The sequence below is a fragment of the Gouania willdenowi genome, chromosome 6 (assembly GCF_900634775.1).
Source record: "Gouania willdenowi chromosome 6, fGouWil2.1, whole genome shotgun sequence".
Classification (NCBI taxonomy): domain Eukaryota; kingdom Metazoa; phylum Chordata; class Actinopteri; order Blenniiformes; family Gobiesocidae; genus Gouania; species Gouania willdenowi.
In genome coordinates, this window is record NC_041049.1 from 22,287,654 (window position 1) to 22,314,080 (window position 26,427).

At 39.7% G+C, this 26,427-nt stretch overlaps 1 protein-coding gene across 2 annotated transcripts in view; it reads left to right on the plus strand.

The window, feature by feature from the left end:
• ano2b (anoctamin 2b) overlaps nucleotides 1-26,427 on the plus strand; it is a 118,367-nt gene that overhangs the window by 17,722 nt on the left and 74,218 nt on the right. For both annotated transcript variants that reach the window (XM_028451321.1, XM_028451323.1), the window contains one exon: nucleotides 5,555-5,953. In XM_028451321.1, coding sequence (XP_028307122.1) covers nucleotides 5,555-5,953 — 399 coding nt within the window. The remainder of the gene's footprint in view (nucleotides 1-5,554; nucleotides 5,954-26,427) is intronic.

The following is a 26,427-nucleotide window of genomic DNA, read 5'->3' on the forward strand; positions in this document are numbered from 1 at the left end:
ATAAATATAAACATTGGTTAAAGACTAATATGTGCAAAACTAAATGAAATAATATAGCAAGATAATAATAATAATAATAATAATAATAATAATAATAATAATAATAATAATAATAACAGGATAATCGTGCAGTAGTGTGTTATGGTGTGTATTATATAGTAATACACCATAACACATTTGAATGTGTCACCTTGTATTGCAGAACTATAGAGATTTTTATATAAACAGAAAGCTGTATTATAATCAGAATATTTGGAAAAAAAACACCAAGTGGATTGGTTTCCAAAATTAATGCCTTTAATAAAAATCTCTGCAAGTCATTGACATTGGATGTGTTCTTGCCTAATAATCATAATATACTTTAAAAAGCAGAAGTAAATCACTTAGAAAGTTGTAAAATATTAAAATCTGACATATTTATCATTACATTTTACTACACGTGTTAAATTAGATGCTGCTTTGTTGAGCAACTTCACAGGTCACACCCATCCCTGCATGCACTCCCCAAGCATGTGCACTGGTTTCCTTCAATAGTGCATTTGGCTGCCACTCTCCCCCTGTAAAGTAATTAGTCTTTTTAATTGATCATTGGAACACTGGGAGTGTTTGTGTGTTTCTCTGTGTGGAGCTTTGCATTGACAGGAGAGCCCCCCAGGTAAGGGTGCTGCATTCTGGGTTTCCAGGGCTAATCACTGATTAGCGTGAGTGAAAGTGGGACAATCAGATATTAATCACACGATAGACTGACTGGAAGGTGATATTACAATGTAATATAATGTATTACACATTACATTTGGCAACAATTATAATTCTAAACAGTGGCAAAAGACTCGTGTTAACGTTAATGCTTGTGCAAACACTATACAGAGACAATGTTTTTAATTATTATTATCAATCAATAGATTACCTACAGATTTAAAAAGTCCTTTTCTGGGTTGTGGCTTCACAAGAAGAAGGCCTTCGTTTGATTACTTTTCATTCTATGTGGAGTTTGCATGTTCTCCCTATGTGTGGGCTCTCAAGTTCTCCCTTTACATGTGTTATTGTCAGAGGCCTAAATAGTACCAATACAGTATATCCTACTCATGTAGAAGTACTGTTACTTGATTGAAATTGTACTCAAGTACAAGTAAGTCACACATAAAATACTCAAGTGCAAGTAAAAAGTAGCTCAATTAAATAGTACTTAAACATACAAGTTACTTTCACGTTTACTTTTGGTAATAAATCTTGCCACGGTTCCCTTGTATACAGTAAACATCTCATGTATAAACTTTAAAAGGAAGAGACCAAATCTTGCACAATTGGAACTTCATTTATTTTCCACAAAGGCATCTGTCCATGGTCATTTCAAAACAAAAATTAATAATTTAGTGTAGAAATCTAATAATTTATTGTACTTCTTTTAAAATATACTTAAGTACAAATGAAATTACTGATTTAAAATATATTCCAAAAAGTACAAGTACCCATAAAAACAACTCAATTACAGTAACGTGAGTACTTGTAACCCATTACTTTCACCTCTGGTAAATTGTCCATAGGAGTGAATGAGTGGGTGAGTGATTTCTAATCAAGTGATTCCTAAATGACTTTAAAATCAAGTGACAAATACTTGTACCACATAACATTAATGAACATTGAATCAATTACCTTAATTATTAGTTCTTCAGGTTACCACCTAATGTGATCTCATGACCATATTTTCTAATTCATCTCACAGATAAGAAACTGTTTGCTAACTTTGAAGATGAACCTTGTTGCCTCAGAGCTGGTAATGGTGTCAGTAAAGCAGATCATTGTGTTTGTGTATGTTTTCTTTGGCTCTTTCCTCACATTGTTCTTCCATACATCAAGAGTAGAAGACACTATATATTAAAGATGTAAAAATTGATGCTCTTTATCATGAACTCTTCTTAATATGCTACCAAGGTAAGCTACTTTCATGAAATAAAACAATTTGCAAGCTACTTCTACTCCTCTAATTTTTGCTTTGTTTTTGCAGTGTATATTAGTGCATTTTAATATCATTATCTGCGCACCTTTAATGAAACTTTTCCTCTGCTAAGCCATCTGATTTGTTTATGCAGCAAAAGACCGCCATATTCTGATGACAGTTTTTCCAAAAATAACTTGAAACTTCGGTGTTGTTTGGCCTTCGCTCGGATATAATTTATTACCTTTATAACAGGTGTCATGACATGTTCAAACCCCATGACTGTGGCACAAATGGACTCTTGGTGGATGGTGCAATGATTGCCATGAAGCCATTATGCCATCCCTGTCATGGCCGGGCATCCATCAGTTGTTATTGATACCAATTTTTCTAATGGCACATTATTTTCGGCAAAGTAGTTCATCACTACGCTGTAAATGTACGGGCCTCTTGTTGTGGTTTTCAAAGGTAGCAATGTGAGAAATTACACTTTTACAGACAAGTCATCAAACACCATTGTTATGAAAACTGCCAACTGAGCTGTGTCGCTGAGTCAACGGATTCATCACATTGAATTGAAAACCATTTCCACGTACCTATGTCATGTTGCGACCATACGCAGAAAAAAGAAAAAAAATATAATTCTTAATATAATTTATATAATATACACACATGTTAAGTGCCAAAAACACAGTGACTAGGAAATGATAAAAAAATGACAAAATAAAATTCAAAGGTTTACAAAATAAAACCAAGTCAAAAAGTTTTAAAGGACCAGCAGCCGATGACATTTGACCCTCCTGCTTCTCGTAGTAGCTCAGAGCTTTGTTTGTTTACAACATGGAGGACACCGTGGGTGATCTAGACCCATAAGTCTGTTGCTTGTAGTGATACACCGTGAAAACAAGCTGGCTGGAACAGAGAACGAGCAAACCCTGAGCTCAGTGTCTGGATAAAAAGCGGTGGATTGAGTGGTTGTCGTGATGATCTACTCGCCCGCCTCCCCGTGACAAAATCGGCATTCGCCAGCCATGGGAGCACATAGACAATCAGCGAATGTGGAGTTACGTTGTTAGAGACTTTTAATGCCATAATCTACGTTGTTTGATTTTTAAATGCTTTTAATCCATATGGATCCTTTTTTTCCTCTCCTACCTCTTGTTTAACTTGGTTATTTACACCTGCCAGCAATTATATCCCTCCATGTTAAAGTGTATAACCCATATTAAAGCACATGTATCAAGTGTTGTATGATATATCATGTAGAACATAATAAATAATAACACTGCTTAATTTGAGCAACTTTACTCTCATTCTTTAAGTTACAGTGGGTGCTGAATATGTCAAGCTGTATTTTGGATTTATTTTGGCAGGTCTATAATGCAGCTTTCAAAAGTTATGTTACAGAAATAAAAAAAAAAAAGATAAAAAGTGAGATTGGTACATTTGTTTTCATTCCTTCTTTGTGAAGTGAAACTTTATGTATATCTATTTATTTATTTTTGCTGCACCCCCTGGAAAGAATTTCAAACTCCGCCTATGGTTCCATCTGCCTCTTTGCGTCCTCTGAGTGCGCAGAAACTCTCCTTGCCATGGTATTCATGCCTAACTGCACCTCTGATATAGCAGACAGGATTTCAGGGCCATTTTTGTGATCTTTGAACAAAGAATTAGCCACGAGAGTCATTGCATCCTTGACAAAAACACCATCTTTGCTAAATGATGGGCCACTTTGAATGACACTTCAGTTGCAGCCTCAGCTCCCTTCGCTGGTTTCGTGAACAACAATTGTTGCCATTGCAATCCCACTTTCAGCTCTCTCACCTTAGCTGACCGCAGGCTGCTGCCAGAAGGAAAATCCCTGTCAAACTTCTAATGAAGTGTGGTGAAGTGCCGCTGCACATTGCCTTTATTCCCAACTGCAACACTCGTCCCTCAAATCAAGCACACACTTCTGTCTTTTACACTTGTGAAGAAATATTCAGTCTCCCGCTCTTGATGGAAATGGTATGGCTTCAGTTTTTCCTTTGATGGCCCTGCCTCACTCATTGTTTAGTTATTTTCTAGCTTCTGTCCCATTAAAATAAAATCCACGTTTGTCCTTTAGTTGTGTTCATGTTTGGCTCGGAAATATTAGGATTAAAATTTTGGATTTGCTTAGCGAGCTACTTGTTGAGGACCTGCAAGCTACTGGTAGCTCGCGAGCCCCCTGTTGGAGAGCCCGTTTAGCTCATGTCCTGTGACGCAATACAGTGAAAGGAATAATGGGGAATAGAAGAAATGAGGGTAGTTGGTTTGTAATGTTTTCCTATGGCCGATAATCATGGGTTAGGGTCAGTGACATGCCGTGACCACTAGGGTTGGGTAGGCACGTTACAAATCGAGACCACCAATGACAATTTTATATGTTTCTGCTGGCAAGTGTTAATCAAACAAAATCAATGTCGTAAAACACCATTAAAGAAAAAAACAATTATTTAATATATCCTCCATACTCTCCCAACAAGATATATCACATGACACAGCAGCGCATTCGTTGTTTGTGTTGGAAACACAGAAACACACAGAAAATGACAACAACAACAGCTCAGAACAGCCTCAGTGAGGGTCATCCACAAAGCCAATCCTTCCTTTCACTGTGAAAAATACAAACAATGTTCTGACCTTACCTTTGCTGAAGGTCTGGTAGCTCAGGTGTTGGTCTCCCATTTTTTAGAAGCTGTCGTTTTTCCTCAAAAGAAAGTTTCTCTATCGTCTCTAGCGCTGTCATCCTGACTGTAGTGTTATCCCGCCCACTAGCTAGAGAACGTAGCAGCTGTAGCAACCACGCTGGATCAATTCACTAATGCACTGTGAACTTACGCATAGCATTTGGCATAGAACAGTTACGTCTAAAGGCAGCGTAGAGAGCTGCTTTTTTACGTAAATGGTTTTCATCTTGGGGAACTGACTGCACATGCGCAAACACATAAAAACACGCTATGGGAATAGAAGCAGAGCAGGAAAGTGCTTTTGGAAGAGGGTGTGGCCTCCTCCTGCCTTACAGCGGAGTGAGACTGTGTAGCTTCTCTGCTGTACCAGGAAATAGTAATGTTTAGTCATTTGGTCTACGAAACCCACAAAATGCTGACACTTTCAAACTTATAGGTACAGTAGGCAGAAATTGAAAAATAAATCATTTATTTTTATATTATAATTAAAATAAACAATCAAAATATCAATTCACCCTTGGGTAGGCACTGCCTACCTGGCTTACCCTGACTGCACGTCACTAGTTAGTTGTTCATTAAAGTTAATAGATTCATTGAATTTAGCAAGTTTAATCGTCCCTTCCCCTTCCCAGGGTCTGTCGTGTCTCCTCTTGTGTCCTCCATGTTTAGTCTCTCTCTCTACTTTAGCACAGTCTAAATAAAGACTATAACAGCCAAAGGTGAGATGGCTGCCCACTCGGCTGTTGAAGGTTCTCACTGCTCAGTGTTTTTTTTTTACAACCTGGCAAAGTTTGGTTCATTCAGATAGTTATTACATAACTGATATATTGCATTCAGTTGCTTGTGTACAGTTTGGTAGAAATTAAAGAAACAATTGCTCAATTCAAATACTTATGTCTCTGTGCAGGTTGTAGGCCCAGCTTCAAGCCCTCAGGCTAACAGAGAAGGTCTTTACTTCTGTGATGGGCAACGGAAAGTCGACTATGTACTGGTGTTTCACCAGCGACGGCACGGCTCCCTACGATCTCCTGCTAGTACCTCTGTTTCACATGATCGGTTATCCATTGTTTCCAATGGCAACTTCCCTCCAACGATGGCGTCTGATGTGCTAGCAGAAGAAGGAGGTAATATTCGAGCAGGAGGAGGAGCAGGGGAAGGAGCCAACGTTGGGGAAGTGTTTATGGAACTTGGGAGTGCAGGTGGGACGGAGACCAATGAGCCCGCTGACCACGAGATGCGTCTCATTCGACAAGAGTTTGAGGCCAACCTGATGGAGGCTGGTCTGGAGATAGAAAGAGACTTTGAGGTGAGTGTTTCTACATCCCTTTGCTTTTCTTTAACTTTCTGTAAACATAGATTGATAGATAGAACTTTATTCATCCCCAAAAATAAATTCATCAGTAGTTCAAAACAAATAACTGACCAATGAACTAGAGGCTCATAAAACACAGTAAAAACAGATCACGAATAGATAAACTACATATAAAACAAACATGATGTAGCAGGGTGAGTTTTATATATTAGCATACATAGTACATTGTAATCGCTGTGGGTAGAAATGACCATTTGTGAACATGGTGAACATTTGATGACTGATTGTTAACCTTCGCTGCTCTTTTTTTCAGTAATATTGATGCATTTTTAGCACATAAAACAATCACACAAGGTTATAGTCACCTGTGGTGTATAGCGTGTGGTTTATTCATTTATAGACTTCTTTTTTAGGATCAGAACACACAGGTTAGACAACCTTTGCTTAGAACATGCATCTGCAAGCCTGACTATCCATTACCCATGTGGTTCTCTTTTCTTCTTACCTTTGAAAATGTTAGTAGATATTGACCAATAGGGAACACACCACAAAAGCTCCAGTTTTTGAGATGCTTTGACAAAAACATCACACTACCTTAAATCCTTAGATAACTACATGGATGGTCTTCCAAGCTATCTGGTGGCCAGTGTATCACAACACTATACTTTAAGAAAGAGACATCTGCAGGACTATGAAACACATCAAATCATTTAGGGCTAAACTCTTGTTTTTGCTACCTCATGTACCCCTCATAAAAGAAACACCTAAACCTAAACACCTGGTAATTTGTCAGAAATATAAACTAAAATAGAAAAAAGACAGCTTGATTGCTTAAACAGTCACAGAAGATGGAACAAATAAGTTTTGTCAAATGTAAAGAAGCGAACCAAACTCCTACCTAAAAAAAATAATGCAAACCAAAGGCCTGACCAACCCTCTCGAGGGCACCTGTAGTACATTTTAACTGCAAGCTCTATCAAAAGAAGATCAAGGTAGGCCTCCTGAAAAACAAGTAAATGATATCTTGACAAGTTATTTAAAGAAAGGACAAAATCAACTTGCTGGATTTATGTATCAAATGATCATACTAAAGGTTTAGTCTGGTTATTTTTTGTTAATGGCTGCCATTATGCCCCAGGCTATACACTGGTGACAAAATCTGTGACCTGACAAAATGGTTTAGTTACAGACTCCGGAGCCTCAACTGTTTAAAAGGGAGCAAGGGTTTTTTCACACATACCTCTTTGGTCCATACCATGCTTTGTTTCCTCGAATAGTCTGGTTCCTTTGTGATATGTGAAAGCTCACTCGAAGTCTCTGCAGACCAAACAAGCAAAGTCTTATTTGGTTCCCACTGGAGCTCCTGCGTCCTGCAGGCAGCACACAAACATAGACGTCACACACATTTCCACACTCCCTTCCATATTACTCCCACATCATTCATTTATTTCACCTCTCTCTCTTTCTCAAACTGTTAACATAGTCAGATATGGGGACACACTTGACTGCTGTATGTTTCATCTGCGCATACATTCTCACATCTTTACACATGATACATCCTTACCGGTGGCTTAACGCTTCTGAGCGCTGACAGGCAAGATGGGGCGGCATCATCTCTTTGCTTAAGTAGCGCATAAGCGCGGGTTGTGGGATCATGTAAATATGGGTTATTTTGAATTAATATTAATTACATTTCTGGGGGGCTTGTTTTAGGATTTCCTTTGGAAAATGCATTTATCTGACCAAAGTGTTGTTTTCATCTACTTACTATGAAGGAGATGGAAGTATTTTGTCCAATAGGCAACTGACCATTTTGCCATTTTACCAGACCAAATTAAAATGCAACGCTGTTCCATATTCACCGCCTGAACCACACACACACACACACACACATATATATATATATATATATATATATATATACACTCGGTACTTTTTCCAGTTTTTTACTGAAAATTATTCAGTTTCTTGCACTCTGAAATGAAAGCATAGAACAAATAAGAAATTTGAGTTGATAAAGAAATGATGGAATCCATGAACAATACTGTTCACATGACGCTCATAATAGTCTGGTACCACAGTGTGTTCCAACACTGCTTTTATGCAGACAGAGGGGGTCAGAAGTAACCAAGAAAAGTTGGAACAGCTGTAGGAATGAGTAGCACCAGCTTTCAAGGCTGATTCAACCTTCACTGCTGCAGAACAGCTTTAAATTGTTAACCCACTTCGTGTTCCCTGAAAAATGCCTATTTGTATAATTCTGAAATGTACATTATATTCTTTTTTTTTTTAACCTCTAGCTGTTCAGTACTTACCTTTGTACCATTTCAAGCTATTCATTTAACTTGCATGACTTGAATTGTTATAAATAACTGGAAAAATTAAGGTGTCCTAAAACTTTTGACTGGTAGTGTAAATTGTTCTCAGATTACGTTCTACAAGCTCTCTTATTTTGCAACTTATTTACCTTCATAGCATGCCTAAAAAACTCTGTCTTTGAGTCAGATTAGCTTGTAGAGACATTGCTATATAAAACCTGTTCAAGATGTAAAGAAAGCTGTATCTGTTTGATTACTTCTTTGTTGTACAGAAGCTTTGTGGAATAAATCTTCATTTTTAAATTGTTACACATTGTGTTTGAGCTCTGCATGAAACCCATGAAAAATTTGACAAACCATTAATGTCAACGACTCAGCAATGCACCTTGCCTACCCTTCCTGCACCCATCTGCTGACAGATTATTGCCATTGTTGGCCATCATCTCATCAACAACCAGATCTTAGTCCTTTATTAAAGGGAGGAATCCAAAACAAACTATCTTGTTGGCTTTATAAATGTTGCTAATTTCTTCTTATTAAAAGTGAGACACCAGCATCTTCCCTGGAACAACAAAACACATGGATTCATGCCGCCATAGCAGAACAATCCTCTCCTTTTGCTTTATTGGCTTTGCATATTAACCTCCAACCTGTTTATTTCACACTGAGTAAGATCTTTAGTATTACAGATTAGGGAGACTACGCTCACTGGAAGAAAGGCTGTGACACGGAATCTGACGTAACTCCATGTTGAGCTATTTAAGGTTATCGCCTACATTGGCTCAGATGTCATAGGAAGGAGGTGGGAGAGACTCTGGATGTTGTTGTACACAAGATGTCTTGCTGAACAGAAAGAATCATCTCCTCGTGTTTTGAAGAGGTAGCAGTTTGAGTCGTGAATATCTCTGAACCAAAAGAAGCAGATGCAGAGTCAAAATAGATGATTTGTAAGTGTTGGCTTTAGTATATATGAAAAACCTGCTACCTGCTATATGCCTACAAACATCAATCTAAAAGGGGTTTTTCTGTCTTTAGTCAAAAGACGTCAACAGAATCTTCCTAGTTATGTAGGCTCACTTCCAGTCGATCTATATCAAGGCCAAAGGTGAGAGTCAGGGTTTTTAAAGTCATATTGTCTGTTTTTCTTGTTCTTACATTTAAAATTTATTCAAAGTGCAAATGCTTTTGGTTTTAGTATTGATTTTATTCAGATTTTTTCTCACCGTTAAGACCCTCAGGAGCTTTGCCTGCTCAAAAAACAACAACAGCACCAACAACACTCTCAAGAAATAAAAGCATAAAAGCAAATGATTGTGCAGCTTGACACGGATCACAGCCAAGACCCAAAACCTTTCACATTGCTGCTCATTTGACATTGTTCTATTTTCTGCTTCTGTAGATGATACAACATGGAAGTTCTAGTTTTGGTAGCTGAGTTAGCAGTTTGCAGCAGAAGCGCTGCCTAGCATAGACCAGGCTAGAATAGATTTATTTAGATATAGTGTATTAGACATTTGCTTTAAAGAGCTGGCAATTGCCACTATAATGTAGGCCAGTGGTTCTCCAACCTTTTTGGCCCAAGTACCGCCTTTGTTCCAAACCTTTTTTTGGATCTTGATCCCATCACGAATTTCTGGCGACACCAAAGACATTTTTCTCTAGAATTAGTTTTTCATCATGTTTGAGCTCAGATACACACACATATATACTGTGTGTATATATATATATATATATACTGTGTGTATATATATATATATATATTTTTTTTTTTTTTTTCACTGCATTTTAGTTGAAATAGATTTAGAAAGTGAAAGCATAGAAAATCTATTTCAATTATTCCGGACATTTCAGGTGACCCCATTTAAACTCCAGGCAACCCCACATTAGGGCGACCGTGGCTAAGGTGGTAGTGAGTCGTCTTCTGATCGAGAGGTTGGGGGTTCGATCCCAGTACCTGAATATGTGTTGAAGTGTCCTTGGGCAAGACACTGAACCCTAAGTTGCTCACAGTAGTCGACTAGCGCCTTGCATGGCAGTCCTGTCCCACTGGTGTGTGAATGTGAGAGTGATTGGGTGAATGAGCTGATATGTAAAGCGCTTTGAGACTGCTTCAGTGTGGTGATAAAGCGCTATATAAAATCAAGTCCATTTACCATTTACCATTAGGTCTCAACCCCAATGTAGAAAAACACTGATCTAGTGGCTAATTTTCCACTCTCTTTATCTCAAGTATCCCCTGTAGTGCCATTGCATACCCCCATTTGAGAAACACTGCTATAGGCTATCGAATCTCAAATTCTTGATTCTTAAGTAAACTGCATTATTCCCACTAATAAACTATGACAAAATATAGAGCATATTTAGCATGCAGCTTGTAATTTTGTGTTAAATAATTACGGTGGTCATTATGATGACATTAACCAGTTTTAGGTGTAAAAGAGACACTCCACAATTTATTTATCTATTGCAAAATAAACTTTGTTACTGGCAATGGCAACAGAACAGATTTGCAAAATGTGGGGAGGGGAAGCAGTTGGATGTGAACTGAGTTATGTGAAACTTCTAAATGAGATCTCTTTGTCTCAATGGGACTGGATCTGTAAAAATTAAGGTTATGAATAACTAAAATAAATAAATACAATAATTTATTAGGAAAATTAGGTCATTTTGAACACAACATAAATGGATAACATGATCCCATGGTCACTGTAGGCTGATCATCACGCATCACATTATCACCGCCTTTCTTTCAGAACAATTGTTGACACTTGATATCACAGTGGCGTGCAGTCAGGTGAGGCAGGTGAGGTATTTGCCTGGAGTAATTAATCAAACGAAGAGCAGACGTGACGACAATAGTAGGGGTGTGCCATCTAAGGAACCTCAAGATTCGATTCCATTTCGATTCAGGGTGCTACGATTCCATTAATCAATGATTATCATAATTTTTGATGCATCCCTTCATTCAGGGTTTCTTTTATGGTCTGGTGTGGTAAGGTATATGTGTCAGTATCCAATAAATAAAGTAAGTTTGAGATAATAGGATACTAAAATGTTAGCTGGTGCTATCGTCTCCCTCACCTGGTCCGTTCCTTCAGGTGTCCTGGCGGCATGCAGGACTTTTACTTTCATTCCGCAAGCAGCGGTGGTGCTCCTGTCATTTACTTATTATGAAAAAGAATCCATTTTTTACATTTATGAATTGTCACGTGTCAAATCGTGGCTCATCTAATAATCAATGTATTGGCACACTTCTAGACAATAGTGCGACAAGCTAAGCCGGCAGAGGAAAATGGCGTGTAGTATGGTACAGACATAGTTTTAAAGCCTCTTCTTGTTGTGGTTTCAATGATATATCCAGGTCTTTTAAAACAGAGCAGAATGCAGCTTCAAACATTTTCTCCGTGGTGGGCGCCATGTTTGTTTTGACACTGCTTGGAGAGGAAATATGACATTCTTTCTGTACGGCTCTGATTGGCTTGGTTTTTATAGGACTGAGGAAATGAGCAGAAATGGCAGAAATACCCACTTTCTTACAAAAAGTAAGGAAGTGGGTGTGGCTTATCGCCAGGTTATTGAGGTATAATCTCACCTGTCATAATGACAAGTGAATTACTAACAATGTTAAGAGAAAACCAATTTGTCCACTTGACTGTTCAATTACAAATTCGTTTTCTGTCAAATTTGAGCATTTTATTGGTCACAATAGCTGAATTTATGCATTGCCTTTTCAAATCCATGCGACAAGGGTGAGGTGAAGAATGGATGAGCTGTGTCTCACTCACCTCTGATGTCACACACACTGACTGAGCAGCCTATTGCTGTCTGTCTTTATATTGCCAATATACATGTGTGATTACACATGTACTGCACATCCACTGTCTGTCTAATATATTTAAGAAACGCGTGTGACATATTTCATCTTCTCATATCAGGTTATATTTAGAAGACTATGACCTCATTTAGCTTGACTTACAGTCAATTTTGCATCTGTTCCCTCATCGTAACTGAGTTACTGTCACTCCAAACCAATTTTATTGCACAATAATTAATGTAGCATAATGCCACATGATTAAAACTGTATTTATTTTAGAGTCCACATAAAAGGTTCTCAGTGTTTCATTCAAGCTGGCAGCCTTTAATTCTGGTGGCTACAGCCAAGACAGCTGCGCAGCTGACCTCCTTGCATCGATTTGCTAAATTAGCTCCAAACGGGTAATTTAGTTTCAACATGTACAAATCACATTTGCTGTGATTGTGTGTAACATGGCAACCAGTGCTCACAGGAACTCTTCTCCCCTGTTTTTAGCTGTTTGGTGTAGGTTTGAGTTGGTGTGAGTATGGCTTTGTGTGGTTGGCACGTGATGAAACAAACTGTGTGCATCGTGTATAGCTGTAGTGACACTTCAGGCCTGCTGCCACAAAGCTGTACAAGTGCTATTATTGTTGTAAGTTGTCGCTGAACAAATGCCTTTGCACTATTGCAAGACTTTTTATGTTCTTTGGCAAATTTGAGATGCGTGGTTGTGTGAGTTCCTGTGAACCAAACACATATGGGGCGCCAATTGTAAAGTTGTGCATGCTAAAGTAAACAGCAACTTTTTTTTTTTGTAACATTTAGCAACAAACCATGTTTTAAAAACCATGTGAATTTTTACTTTTGACCAGATTTACAGCAATATTTGCGTAAAAATGTAATGTCAATGTTAAATCTAAATCTAACTATTAAATCCAAATATAAATGTTAAGTCTAAATATAAATGTTTCATTTAAATATAAATGTTTCATTTAAATATAAATGTTTCATTTAAATATAAATGTTTCATTTAAATATAAATGTTAAATCTAAATGCTAAATATTAAATCAAAATGAGCTTTTATTTTGGTACTTCAGGTGAATTTGCATATTAGCTAATTATTTAGTTTCACCCGTGACATTTATTTTTAACATTTAAAATTTATATTTAACATTTATAATTTACATTTAACATTTATAATTTACATTTAACATTTAAAATTTAGAGTTAACATTTACATTCAGCAGACTTTAAAACTTTACAATAAGGCTGAATGGCGCTCATTGCTGGAACCAGTTGTAGTTGTAAAAGGACTTTTACAGTAAGCAGTGATAAATGAATCAATCATAATAAGTATATTTGTAAACCCTGGCCAGCAGTCACTTGGCAGTGTGTGTGTCCGCAGGCTAGTATTAATCAGATTGTTGTCAGTGTGTCCGTGGAGCCTAAGCCTGGATGAGATTAGCTGAGTGACTGATAGCTTCTTATCTGATGAATCGAGGGCAAATCAAATCTATATAGCACAGAGCAGAGGAGCACTTGCATTCCTTCATCTGGCTTTGGTGGCAGGTTGTGTTACAAAATGAATGGCAGCCATAATTACACTGTTTTGCCCAGCGTGTGGCTGGATGTGGTTGTAGGAGGTGCTGGGAAAGAGCGGAAGTAAAGCCTGATTATATTACTGGGTTTGTGGCTCACTTATTCGCTCATCAGGCAACCAGAATGATTTGGTGCTGTACACTGTGCGCTGATAATAAAATTAGGTAGACTAGAAATTGTTAGATGTGAGCTTATTTTAACTAATGAAGTGCACAGAGCAGCAGTTATTACTCATCTGATCGGGACAAGCCAACGGAGGCTTGATCTCTCTCCTGTTTGAAATGAATGAAATTACATCACAAAGACAGAGCGTTACATGATGAGCTCATAGCTTATGGGGGGAATTAAATATGTGACAGAAGGTTTTGATGGATATTCAGCTTTTTTGGGGGGAGATTAGAGTTATTCCAAGAACTCGTGCGATATTATTTATAGGTGCTGAATGACGTGTGTGTTTGAATTTGTCCCAATTTATATTGCGTGAATGAGGTTTGTTCTCTTGATTTTTCACTTGTTTTGTGGTTCCCAGTTGAGATGTGAATTAAATGGAATGGGTAGTGTTGGGCTCAAGACCACAGTATCAAAAACCAAGACTTGCCCAAGCTAGACTAGAATGCACCGAGACCAAGACAAGACTAAGACTTTTGGGAGTCGAGACAGAGTCAAGACCAAGACCAAGACAAGCCGAGACCGAGACAAGACCAAGGCCATAAAAATAAATTTAAAAAACCATAACAAGGTTAGAACAGTTAGAAAACCTTCTCTCTTTAGTTTTAATTTAAAAAAGTAGGAACTAACAACACAAGCAGTCAGGGTTAAGGGACTTGCTCAACATCCCACAGTGATGGACCAGGTTGGATTCGAACCGGTGACCCCTCCATTACAAGCCCACTTCCTTAACCGTTACGGCAAATCTGATTGCTATTCTTATCAGTGACATAAAGATGAAAAACCAACCAATGAGTTTTATTGTGGTTGTTTTGTACAACTAAAGTCTGAGGACTTAATGAAGTTTCTTGTGTTTAACCTGTTTGACTCCACATTCATTTACTGGTGAATAAGAGTTACCCATAATGTCGGACTTGTTGCCTGTGTCTGAGGATTATTAAGTTGATCTTTGATCACTTTTGGGACATCCTCTTAAAGAACACATTTAATTTAGGCACTGCGAGATTGTAATTCAAAGGAGTGAAGCTGGGATGTAAGACGTGAGCAGGATTAGATGTTGGAGCCTTATTTAGCTGAAAAGGAATTTTGGCAATAACGACAGCATGTTAATGGCTTTAGAACACACCTTGTGAGTTGTCAACACACAGTTGTGAAAATATCACAGGTACAAACAACAGTTTTGCCTGTTGAAGAGTAACTAAATGCCAAACCCACTTTTTTTCTGCTGGAAACAAATGTATTTGGTATGAAGCAGTGTTGATTGATTTTTGTCCAACTCGTAGTTAGCATATCATAGAGATTTTAAAGTATGGATTGGGTGTCTTAAAGTTGCAGTATGTAGAATCGTGACAAACAACCACGCTCCCCCCTCCCCTCCCTGTTTCCAAACCAATCGTCCCTTATCAATATCCTGTGGAGCTCTTTGGGACTTTTTTCTCAATTGAGACTCGTGACAAATATATGGACTTTATCTTGTGTTATTGGAGAGTTTTCTGATGTGTTAGACTGAAACTCTGACATGAATGCACGTATTACTCTATAGTTACTGTCCTGGACAGCAGTTGCTGCCGTCAGCTCATCCCCACCACAAGCTCATGTTGACGGCTGTGATCTGACCCGGGGTTTCCACTGGATACGTCTCCGCTGTGCCACAGCACTGATCCGGTATTTCTCCGCCGTCCGGTAATTCACATTGGTTGCGTTTGGAGTGCGCCGCGGTGCGCTCCGGGTGAACTACTGTGACGTCACGAGACAGATCAGTTCTCAAGATATTTATATAATTGCGTGAGAACGCAGTCAAATGTATGTGTTATAAACGCAACAATAAACAGACAAACTGGTCAGTGTTCCTAATGAAGGAGAACAAGAAGGTTGGACTCTGGATTTGTCATAGACACATTTTTTAGCAACAGCCAACAGAGAAGAGATAAAACTGCACCAGTAAAACATGAACTAAATCAAAGTTGCTGCAGTTTACAGTGTAGTTACAGTATGAGAGGAAACAATATAGTGGATGTGAATTTTATTTTTACACATTATGACGTTTTGGTGATGTATTTACTTGAAATATAATCTGAAGTGTTTTATTTTGAAAAGTAACCCGATATTTTATTGCGGAGTACGTGCTTAATTTCCTGTTTAGCTTCATTTGCTCAGTGCTGATTGATGTGTCGTGCTCCGGTGTCTGCCAGAAATAGAAGCCCTGCGTATGTCTGACGCAGGGCACTGGACTACCGCATCTGGGAAGGAGCAGACACGTACCGCAGCGGACCCGGTGGAACTGATCACATAGACTAAAATGAAAACCTATCAGCTCCGGTGACGCGGTGAGGACGTTCCGCAGCGGAGCCGCATCCAGTGGAAATTGGGGGTTAGCGGCCGGTCAGAGCAGAGTGACAACCATCACTCGTGCATCCAGACTACAAATAAATTGTCTGTTTTCTCCACCTTAGATAAGTTTATACGCGATGTATCCTGTCTGTTCTCACTCTCCCTCTGAAGCCAGTACGTTGGGCAAAACTTGTGCAGTCACGGGGATCTGCGAGGATGCAAAACTGTCTGTTCCTCCCGAGTAAGGCAAGGGAAATGTATTTGTGTAGCGCATTTCATATACAAGGCAACTCAATGTGCTTTGTTTGCTTCAGACTGTTGCTTCTCCACCTCGCTCTTCCTTTTTCCTCTTGCTTTGCCGTGAAACTGGTGTGCCTCACGCTGTGATGGAGACTTCTAATCCTGGAATGTCCACCATTGCACTTTTACTACAGAGGACGAGAATCATCTTCTACTTTAGTCTGGCAACCAATAGCAACACCCCAAAAACAGCTCATGGAGCACTCTATTTGTAAAAAAAATCTCTGATTGGTTGAAAGGTCGTGTCACGCTCCTGAATTTCTAAAGGTTTTATACAGAGCCAAGATAAGTTGCAGAGGTGCAGTTTCCTATCAGAACACTTTGAATTACAATATGCTAAAAGGTGATTATGGATTTTTGACCAAAAAACATACATGCTGCAGCTTTAACTGCTCCAGGAGCACTCACTCACTCACTCACTCACTCACTCACTCACTCACTCACTCACCACCTCCTATCCGCCCCTGGCTTCGGCCTAGTTACCCCTTCCCCTGGTGAGATGAAAGGCTAATTGTAAATCCCTCTTCTAATTAACCTTCTCCAGGCTAAATGGTATTTATATCCATGCCTTTTTGGTGGAGCAATGAGAGAAAAAGTAAAAATGGGAGGAAGAGGAGTCAGGAATGATTAGGACAAATGATGAATGTTGATTATGCACATGGAAATGGTGGTACAAATTTAGTGCTAAAAGTAATAAGGATTCGAGGTGCAGGGCTGGTGATTCATGGCTCATTTGAATTTCTTATTTTGTCTGAAATGATTCAGACCTAGGAAATAAATCAACTACTGCCCTGAAATACTTGAAAGCTGCAGGTTTCAAGACAAAGTTGGACTCGTGTGAACAGTTGGGAAGACCATGATGTTCATGATCCCTTCTGTATTTTGACTTCTTGGGCGACCGTGGCTCAGGTGGTAGAAGGTCGTCTTCTGATCGAGAGGTTGGGTGTTCGATCCCAGTACCTGACTATGTGTCGAAGTGTCCTTGGGCAAGACACTGAACCCTAAGTTGCTCCCAGTGGTTGACTAGCGCCTTGCATGGCAGTCCTGTCCCACTGGTGTGTGAATGTGAGAGTGATTGGGTGAATGAGCTGATATGTAAAGCGCTTTGGGACTGCTTTAGTGTGGTGATAAAGCGCTATATAAATCAAGTCCATTTACCATTTTTCTTAAGAGCAATGTAATAACCTTTACAGAGCAGGTAAAAGTATATTACTTATGACTATAAAATATGTCACCAAAAGTAAAGTAAAGACAACAGCATGGTGCTCATTATGGCAGTGGTGATCGGTCCAAGTCACGCTCCACTCACCCATATCTGCATTAGACTTGATGACCACACAACATGATGAGTGGCCTGAACCTGTCAGTACAATCATGCAATTTCACTTAAATTACAATTCAGTAATACTTTGGGGATGTTTTTGATAAGGAATTAACATTGTAACAAGGTTAAAATCTCAAAAAAAGCAGATTTTTCATCCATCTCCATTTGTTCTAAGAATCTCAACAACATAGTATTTGAGGTTTTTTTTTTCAAACTCGCCTGTTTTCCAGAGTTTTAGCCCTCTGAAAAGTGACTTGGAGCCTACTTATGCACATTCATGAGTGGGCGTGTCGTAGGCGTTGACTTCATGCCTCGCTCTTGCGAGACAGATCAGTGATCACCAAAGCAATGTTCCTTTTGCTATCCACACACTGTTGTTATTGTTTTCAGCCAAAAAACTGCACATTACAGTAAAACACATGGCTATTTAAGCGGCTATTGTGATTGTGAGTCTCTATTAACTACAGGAATAGTGCATTTAAGGTGATAATCATTTGTTTTGTCCAACAGCAGCGTCGCGTTGTCACAAACACGTCAGATCAAGTCAAAGGTGATATGAGGCGGTATAACGGATACTAAAAATGGAACTGCTCTCTTGGTTCTACGCCGTTGGTGCCCACTGCTCCTCAGAGAGGGGTTAAATGCAGAGAACACATTTTATGTATATACAGTAGCTTGCATGCCTTTAGCTTCGAGAGAGCGGGCGTGTATGTTCACTGTGGAGGCGCGGCTGGCAACAGACACTTTCTGGAGGGGAGGTTCAGACTTTTGTAATGTCACAAAAGTCTGACTGCTCATTTTTCAGAACAGGGCAGAGCAGCAGCTCAGAGAGCGAGATTAGTGATTGCTCAGAGATGCAGGAAGGAAGCCCAATAATACGTTGGGGGTGTTTTTGACAAGGAATTAACATTGTAGCAAGGTTAAAAGCTAAAAAAAAGTAGATTTAGCATCATATATGACCTTTAATGTTAAGTCTAAGGCATTTTCTGAAATAAGTGTAACCTTTGTGTTTGTCTCTGTGTGTTTAGGGGAAATTGTGCACAGACACATTTTAGTTTGTCATGACTTTTTAATGCTGCTAATTTGCAGCAGCTGCACTTTTGGCTTCCTGTTTCTTCTCATCATCCAAACACCTTTAATCAGCTGACATTTGCATATAATTTGCAATATGAGCTGTTTTCTAATAAAACTGTAAGGCAGTTGTTCAAATTAACACAATACTTGTGTTGTAACAAAGACCCCACTATTCACGACCAAGGCCATTAAAGTTCATTGTGAAAATCCTTGACAAGGTTGAACCGTTAAATATCATTCTCTCTCTTTGATTAGTACATTTGACAGACAAAATCAAGGTGTCTGCGAAGCTTTAATTAAGTCATATTACGACAATAAAAAGAATACAAACCTCTGCCAAGTTTAGATCAGCTCACCAAATTTCATTTAAAAAAATTAATAACCTTTTGGAACATCCTTGCTCAAAAACTTTGCTAACTTCCGGGATTTAATCGGTGTGTCCTATACTACGATGCTGGCTAACTTCTTACCACGCTAAATCACCGTGGTAACTTAGGCTGAACACCTAACCTGGTCGAAAAATTGTTATGAAATGGATAAGATCTGAGCGAGTACAAAAGTCCCCCCTCCTGACCAATCAGCTCTCTTGGAAAATGACAAGCCCATTGTTAGAAGATCTGACAGCTGTGTTTAGGAAAGAAAGAATATTAATGGATAAATGCAATCCTTTCATTTGCCAATGACATCGTTTAGCAAAAATATAGATTTACATCTGATGGACTAATCTACAGTCAGTTGTATATGAATGAATGGTGGTCCGTACTTATTGCGGACAGACCACCGACTTCCAGGCCCCTCCAGCCTGCACTCTACCCAGTGATGAGCAATCTTCACCCCTGTCACAAGAGCGAGCATGTAGCCTGGCTGAAATCAACTCGCTGTACTTAGCAAGTTCATATCATGCTATGTAGTTCAGCTTCTTTCTGATGGAGAATGTTAGGATAAGTGAAGCCTGCTAATGGAGATAAATCCAGGCTTCACTGATCTAGATATCCTGCTAACAAAAACCACTTTAACGGACAGATGGAGGTAGTTTATCACGAACAGTTCCAGTGCTTCTCCTTATGATCACATTAATGAAGTTGAAAAATAGCAGATCGGTGCTGATCTTGACTGGTCTTGATGGAAAACCCCAAATCCGGCCATTCTGAGACTGAAACCAGGCTGATTAAAAATGCTCTTGAGTCTGAGTAAAACACTGCACAATACTAAGACCTTTACATCTGAGCTACAACCTAGCTCAGTTGTCACTTTGTGGATGTGTGTTTGATCTTAAAAACACTCAGAACATCAAAAAGCATGTCTTTTTACTTCTTTTTAACAGAATAAAACAAATAACCTGTTGTAACATACAGCATTGAGATTGATTTATAAATTCACACTTCTCTCCGTGAAGTGAGGCAGTAGACATACTACATTTAATATCTTCTCTGACAATGAAATAGGATTATATTGGGATTATATTAGTCCCTCTAATCTCTGTATAAGACTGGGGACTGTGTGGATGTGCGTGAAGACGACCACAATGTAACACAAGAGGAGTGAGACTGACAGTGAGTGAGTCAGCCAGTCAATCAGTCACTAAAACAGTGTCTAGCAGGCAGCTGAAAGTACAGTAATATATGTGTGGAGGGGGAGTGATGGATCTCAGGAGAGGAGGAGGAGAAAGGGAATCGTTTCAGGTTTCTCTTTTCACTCCCTCCTCTTACAGAAGCTGAAGGGGGTCTGAGGAGGGTAAGGTTACCTGGCTGACGTCCCCTGCTGCCTCTGCCTCGCTTTCATTTCTGGTTACACTTTCACTCACGCCGCATTTAAATGCTGCTACACAGACCTGTGGAAGGAGAGCGTTTAGAGCCCCTTACATCCAGCAATCCATCCATCCATACTCTTCACACATGCTTTGTCTACCACAGAGTGATGATGGAGGTAATCTACATCTGTAGCCTCATCTTTAGAGTTCAAATTTTCTGCCAACACACCACAGCTCTAAAATACGGAGCCATCCATGTCCCTACACTAAGGTAGGAACACCTTTCCCCTTGTTCCCACATAGAGAACTCACCTTTGTAAACCTCCAGCTTGGAATCCCCACTGCTACAGGTACAAACCAGGCGATGCCTACTCACGATGTGGCAGGACCTCTAATCTCCTCACTTGTTTGCTTCTCCAATAGTATAACACCTGTGTGTCAGTGACTGATTTTTGCTGCTGTGATTTTCCTGAATAGACGTGCAAATGCTTTTAGGGAAGGCCCGTCTAAGCTCTGACAGCTGATGTGCGCCTGGTGTGGGAGGAAACTGGAAGAAACTGGAGAGAACTGGAGCGTCACAATCGATTCCCTTTCTTTTACTATTTCTTGATCTTCTCCAGGGAGACATGAACCAGATTAGACAGAACAGATGTTTTCCTGATCAGATTTGCAAAAGCTTAAACCTTTTCCATCTTAATCATGGTGCAGGTCATGTCACACTTTGACCAGGTGTCCAGTCCATCGTACAGGCCAACACACACAAAAAAAATATGTGTATACATGCATATACTCATCATTCATATGGGCTGAGATTTGTGCCAGAAACTGAATTTGAAAAGTTGGTATTGAATTTGAAAGTAACAACTATGGTTAAAAATGGAATATATAGAGTATATGATACTTGTGATATGCTGCTGTATTTGAGAATCATATACCACTTTCAAATTCAGTTTCTAGTGGTACAAATCTCAGCTCATAGGGGGGCAAAAGAAATAAAAAAAAGAATTAGATATATAGACCGTCTTGAGATTCGCGCCAACCACAATGTGTGTCACATACATAATAATGCAAAAATCATTAGTTACATTATTGATCATGTTGACTACCAAAACTTGCGTTGATGTGTCATTTAATAAATCCCCTAACGTCCACAGTCCTGAATACGGATCAAAATGCATGTTCTCACTCATTTACGCTCCTAAAGGATTAAATGCTCCTCAAATACAGCAGCATATCACAAGTATCATATACCATTTGAAAGCTTAGAATCTACTATTTTTACCCATACAAACCAGCCAGCACTCCTCACCTTTAAAACAATGCCATGTTTTACTGAATCCATATATTCCATCAAAAGTCTCAAAATCATCATTAAAAAATCAAATGAATCCCAGCATTTAGTCCAAAACACAGTGAAACTTACAATAAGAAAGTAGCTCCACCTGATTTATTCTTACTTTTTTTTTTTTAGCTCTGTGAGGCTGACCATATCATTAAATATTCAAATTTTTAGATTAATGTTGTAAATTAATGATAAAATCATGCCGGGCGCAAACTCAGCGTATGGTTCACATATATAATTCACAGGTGAGAACCAATGGATGCTCTAAGCAGAATCTATAAATTCATCTCAGAACAATCTCTGCGTAACTAGTTTATAGCAACTCTCTGTATAACTGAATGGCTGTTTGTATATATCCAAAGTTATATTTTCAGTAGCGTGTATTTCTGGAGTGGACACCTCAGCCCCCCACTCATCCCTGGCAACTACATTCTCCGGCTTCATCCTCCCCACCATCCAAGCCATTTCCGATTTCATCGCCAAATCTAAACCCTCAACCTGTCAGCTTGACCCCCTCCCTACAGTCATTGTTCAATCCTGCCTCCCTTCACTTGCCCCCTTTATCACCAATATCATTCACTCTTCTCTCATCACTGGCACTGTCCCTCTCTCATTCAAAACTGCCATAGTCACACCCATCCTAAAAAATCCTGGTCTGGATCCCACCAACTTCAACAACCTCCGTCCCATTTCAAATCTCCCTTTCATCTCCAAAATACTTGAAAAATCTGTCGCCGCCCAACTCCACAATCATCTCATCACGAACATTATTTACGAGCAGTTTCAATCCGGTTTCCGTCCCCTTCACAGCACTGAAACAGCCCTCCTGAAAATTACCAACGACTTCCTCATAGCTTCAGACTCTGGTTTACTCTCCATTCTCATTCTCCTCGACCTCACCGCAGCTTTCGATACAAGTTCTCACTCCATTCTCCTTGACAGACTCTCCTCAATCGGCATCACTCACACCCCCCTCGCTTGGTTCACTTCCTATCTTTCTGGCCGTACACAATTCATCCAACTCAACTCTCACAAGTCCAACGCTTTCGCTGTCTCTGCTGGCGTGCCTCAGGGCTCTGTCCTGGGGCCCCTCCTCTTCATCATCTACATTCTCCCACTCGGTCACATCCTCCGTAAACATAATATCAATTTCCATTGCTATGCGGATGACACCCAGCTCTACCTTTCTACCAAACCATCTTCTTCTCTTCCTCTTTCCTCCCTTACCCTCTGTTTACAAGACATTAATTCTTGGTTCTCTTCCAACTTCCTCAAACTCAATACCTCCAAAACAGAAGTCCTCCTTGTAGGCACCTCATCCACTCTCTCAAAATCCAACAGTTGCCATATTTCCTTTAACAACTCTTCTCTCCTTCCTTCCCCTCAGGTTAAGAGTCTGGGTGTCATCCTCGACAGTACACTTTCCTTCCATTCACACATTAACAGCATCACCCGGTCCGCTTATTTCCACCTACGGAACATTTCCCGTCCCGCCCCTCTCTCACCCCCCACACCACCGCCATCCTTGTCCACAGCCTCGTCACCTCCCGCATTGATTATTGCAATTCACTTCTCTTCGGCCTCCCCAACAAATCCCTCCAGAAACTGCAGCTCCTCCAGAACTCTGCAGCACGAATCATCACACGGACCCCCTCCACTCACAACATCACCCCCGTCCTACAACAACTTCACTGGCTTCCCATAAAACAAAGGATCAACTTCAAAATACTCCTCATCACCTTCAAAGCACTTCATAACCTGGCCCCTCAGTACATATCTGACCTCCTCCACATCACCACCCCTGCCCGCACACTCCGCTCTTCCTCCACTCTCCAGCTCACTGTACCTCCGGCCAAACTCATCACCATGGGGCACAGAGCATTCAGCTACTCTGCCCCCCAGCTCTGGAACTCTCTCCCTCCTGACCTCCGTACCATAGATTCCCTCCCACTCTTCAAATCAAAACTCAAAACTCACCTCTTCAGACAATCCTACTCCATCTAGACACACATTCACCACACCAATACTGTACTCTGTTTTATTCTGCTGCACTTGTTTTTATCTGTTTTTATTCTGCTGTTTTTATTGTGTTTATTTTAATGACTGCCCTGTACAGTGTCCTTGGGTGTTTTGAAAGGCGCTTTTAAATAAAATGTATTATTATTATTTGTTTGTCTGTTAGCAAGACTACGTCAAAAGTACTAAAAAAATTCCAACACAATGCTATTTAATGCATGTTTTTAACCAAATTCATTGTTAATGTAGTGATTACAGTGTGGGCACCAGACCATGAGTCATGAGGAGACAATGCCAAATGCAGTTGATGGATACTTTTTAACGTGTCAAACCAAAAAATAAATAAATAAACAGAGGAATTAAATAAATAACACACAATGTGTTAGGAACGGGCTGCAATGACAAAGCAAGAAATCAGCTCCAGGCTTTGCTTGGGGAACAGGGGATGTATCCATCTTTTACACACCACAAAAAAGCTGCTGGCCAAACTAGTAAGCCAAAGGATTTCAGTAGACGATTTTTGCGTGATATTTTTGACCAGAATCTGAAAATGTGGACTCCCACTTCGGGGCACAAACACAGCGAGTGCTCATGTGTACGTATCTCCTCCTAAAAAGCAACCCGTACCACAGACACATGGCCTGTAAGCCTTTTTCAAACTGTAGGTAGTTTTAGGCAAGCAATTCGGTTTTACGTCTGTTTCCCCAAAGGATAAACGTTTAGCAGAAATCTCAAGCTTGCAAAGTTGAACCCCCACATGAACAACCACAAGGAAAGTTTCCATTAGTGGAGCTCTCGGGGTCATTATTTTTTTTTTCTGATCCTTGATGTTTTCCGTTCAATTCAACTTTATTTGTATAGCACAAATTACAACAGTCATCTTAATGCGCTTATCAAAATATAAAATTAATAATAAAAAACCAACAAGATCTACATGAACAAGCATTTAGCAACAGTCGGAAGAAACAACTCCCTTTTAACAGGAAGAAATCTCCAGCAGAACCAGGTTCAGAGGTGGCAGCCATCTGCTTCGACTGGTTGGGGTTAGTGGACAGAAGAACCAACAGAACAGAATAGAGAGATAGAACATCAGAGTGTCCCAGACTAGTTGAGCCGTGAACCACAGATCAGGAACTGCCATCATCAGCTTCACGACACCTGAAATAGAGAATAGAGAGAAGGGCGAGGAGAAGGCACTGTCTGCAGAAAAACATGATACACTATTATTAAGTCAGCCTGCCTTGGCCTTGGGTCTCACCCCCAGTGGCCTAGTCAACACATATAATAAAGGTAACAAATCTCTTCCCGTTCATTGGTAAGCTAACAGCGACTCCAAGGTCAGTAAATGTGACAGTTTACACACGAGCCCATGTCCGCTCTAGCGATTAGGTTATGTTATGATTCAGTCATGTTTATGCGGACTGTAAATCATAACCAGCTACATCAGAATTTGAATCTCTTCCCGCTTATTTGTAATCTAACAGCGACTCCAAGGACTGTAAATGCGACCGTTTATGGAAGAGCCCATGTCTGCTCTAGCAATTAAGTTAATGCTATTATACGGTATATGCTTCAGCATATACGTAGGTTTTGAGTTTAGCCTTAAAGGTGGAGAGGGTAGCAGCCTCCCGTTCTGAGACTGGGAGCTGGTTCCAAAGGTGAGGAGCCTGGTAGCTGAATGCTCTGCCTCTTATTCTACTTCTAGACACGTTAGCAACTTCCAGGAGACCAACAGACTGAGAGCGGAGTGATCTGCCTGGACGATAAGGCACTAATAGGTCTCCAAAATATATGGGAGCTTCATCATGTAGGGCTTTGTATGCTACCAGGAGGTTTTTAAACTCTATTCTCGATTTTACAGGAAGTCAATACTCGAGAAATATGTTCTCTCCTGTTGGTTCCAGTTAGTATTCTGGCTGCAGCATTCTGGATTAACTGGAAACTTTTTAGTGAGTTATTGGGACATCCTGAAAGTAGTGAGTTACAATAATTTAATCTAGATGTAACAAATGCATAGATTAGTTTTTCAGCATCACTCTGGGCCAAGATATTCCTGATTTTAGAGATATTACAGAGGTGGAAGAAAACTGTCCTTGAGATTGCTTAATATGAGAATTAAAGGATAAGTCAGTATCAAATATAATGCCTAAGTTTTTTGCTGTGGTGCTGGGTGACAAAGCAATGCCATCCAGAGACACTATTTGCTCTGATGATTTCTCTCAGAGGTGTTTTGGACCAAATAAAATCACTTTGGTTTTATCCTGGTTAAGAAGGAGAAAGTTACGGCTCATCCAGGATGTGATGTCTTTAAGACAAGCCTGGAGTTTTATTAACTGATAAGTTTTATCTGATTTCATTGAGAGATAAAGCTGTGTATCATCTGAATAGCAATGGAAATGTATATCATGTTCTCTGATAATGTTACCTAGTGGAAGCATATATAATGTAA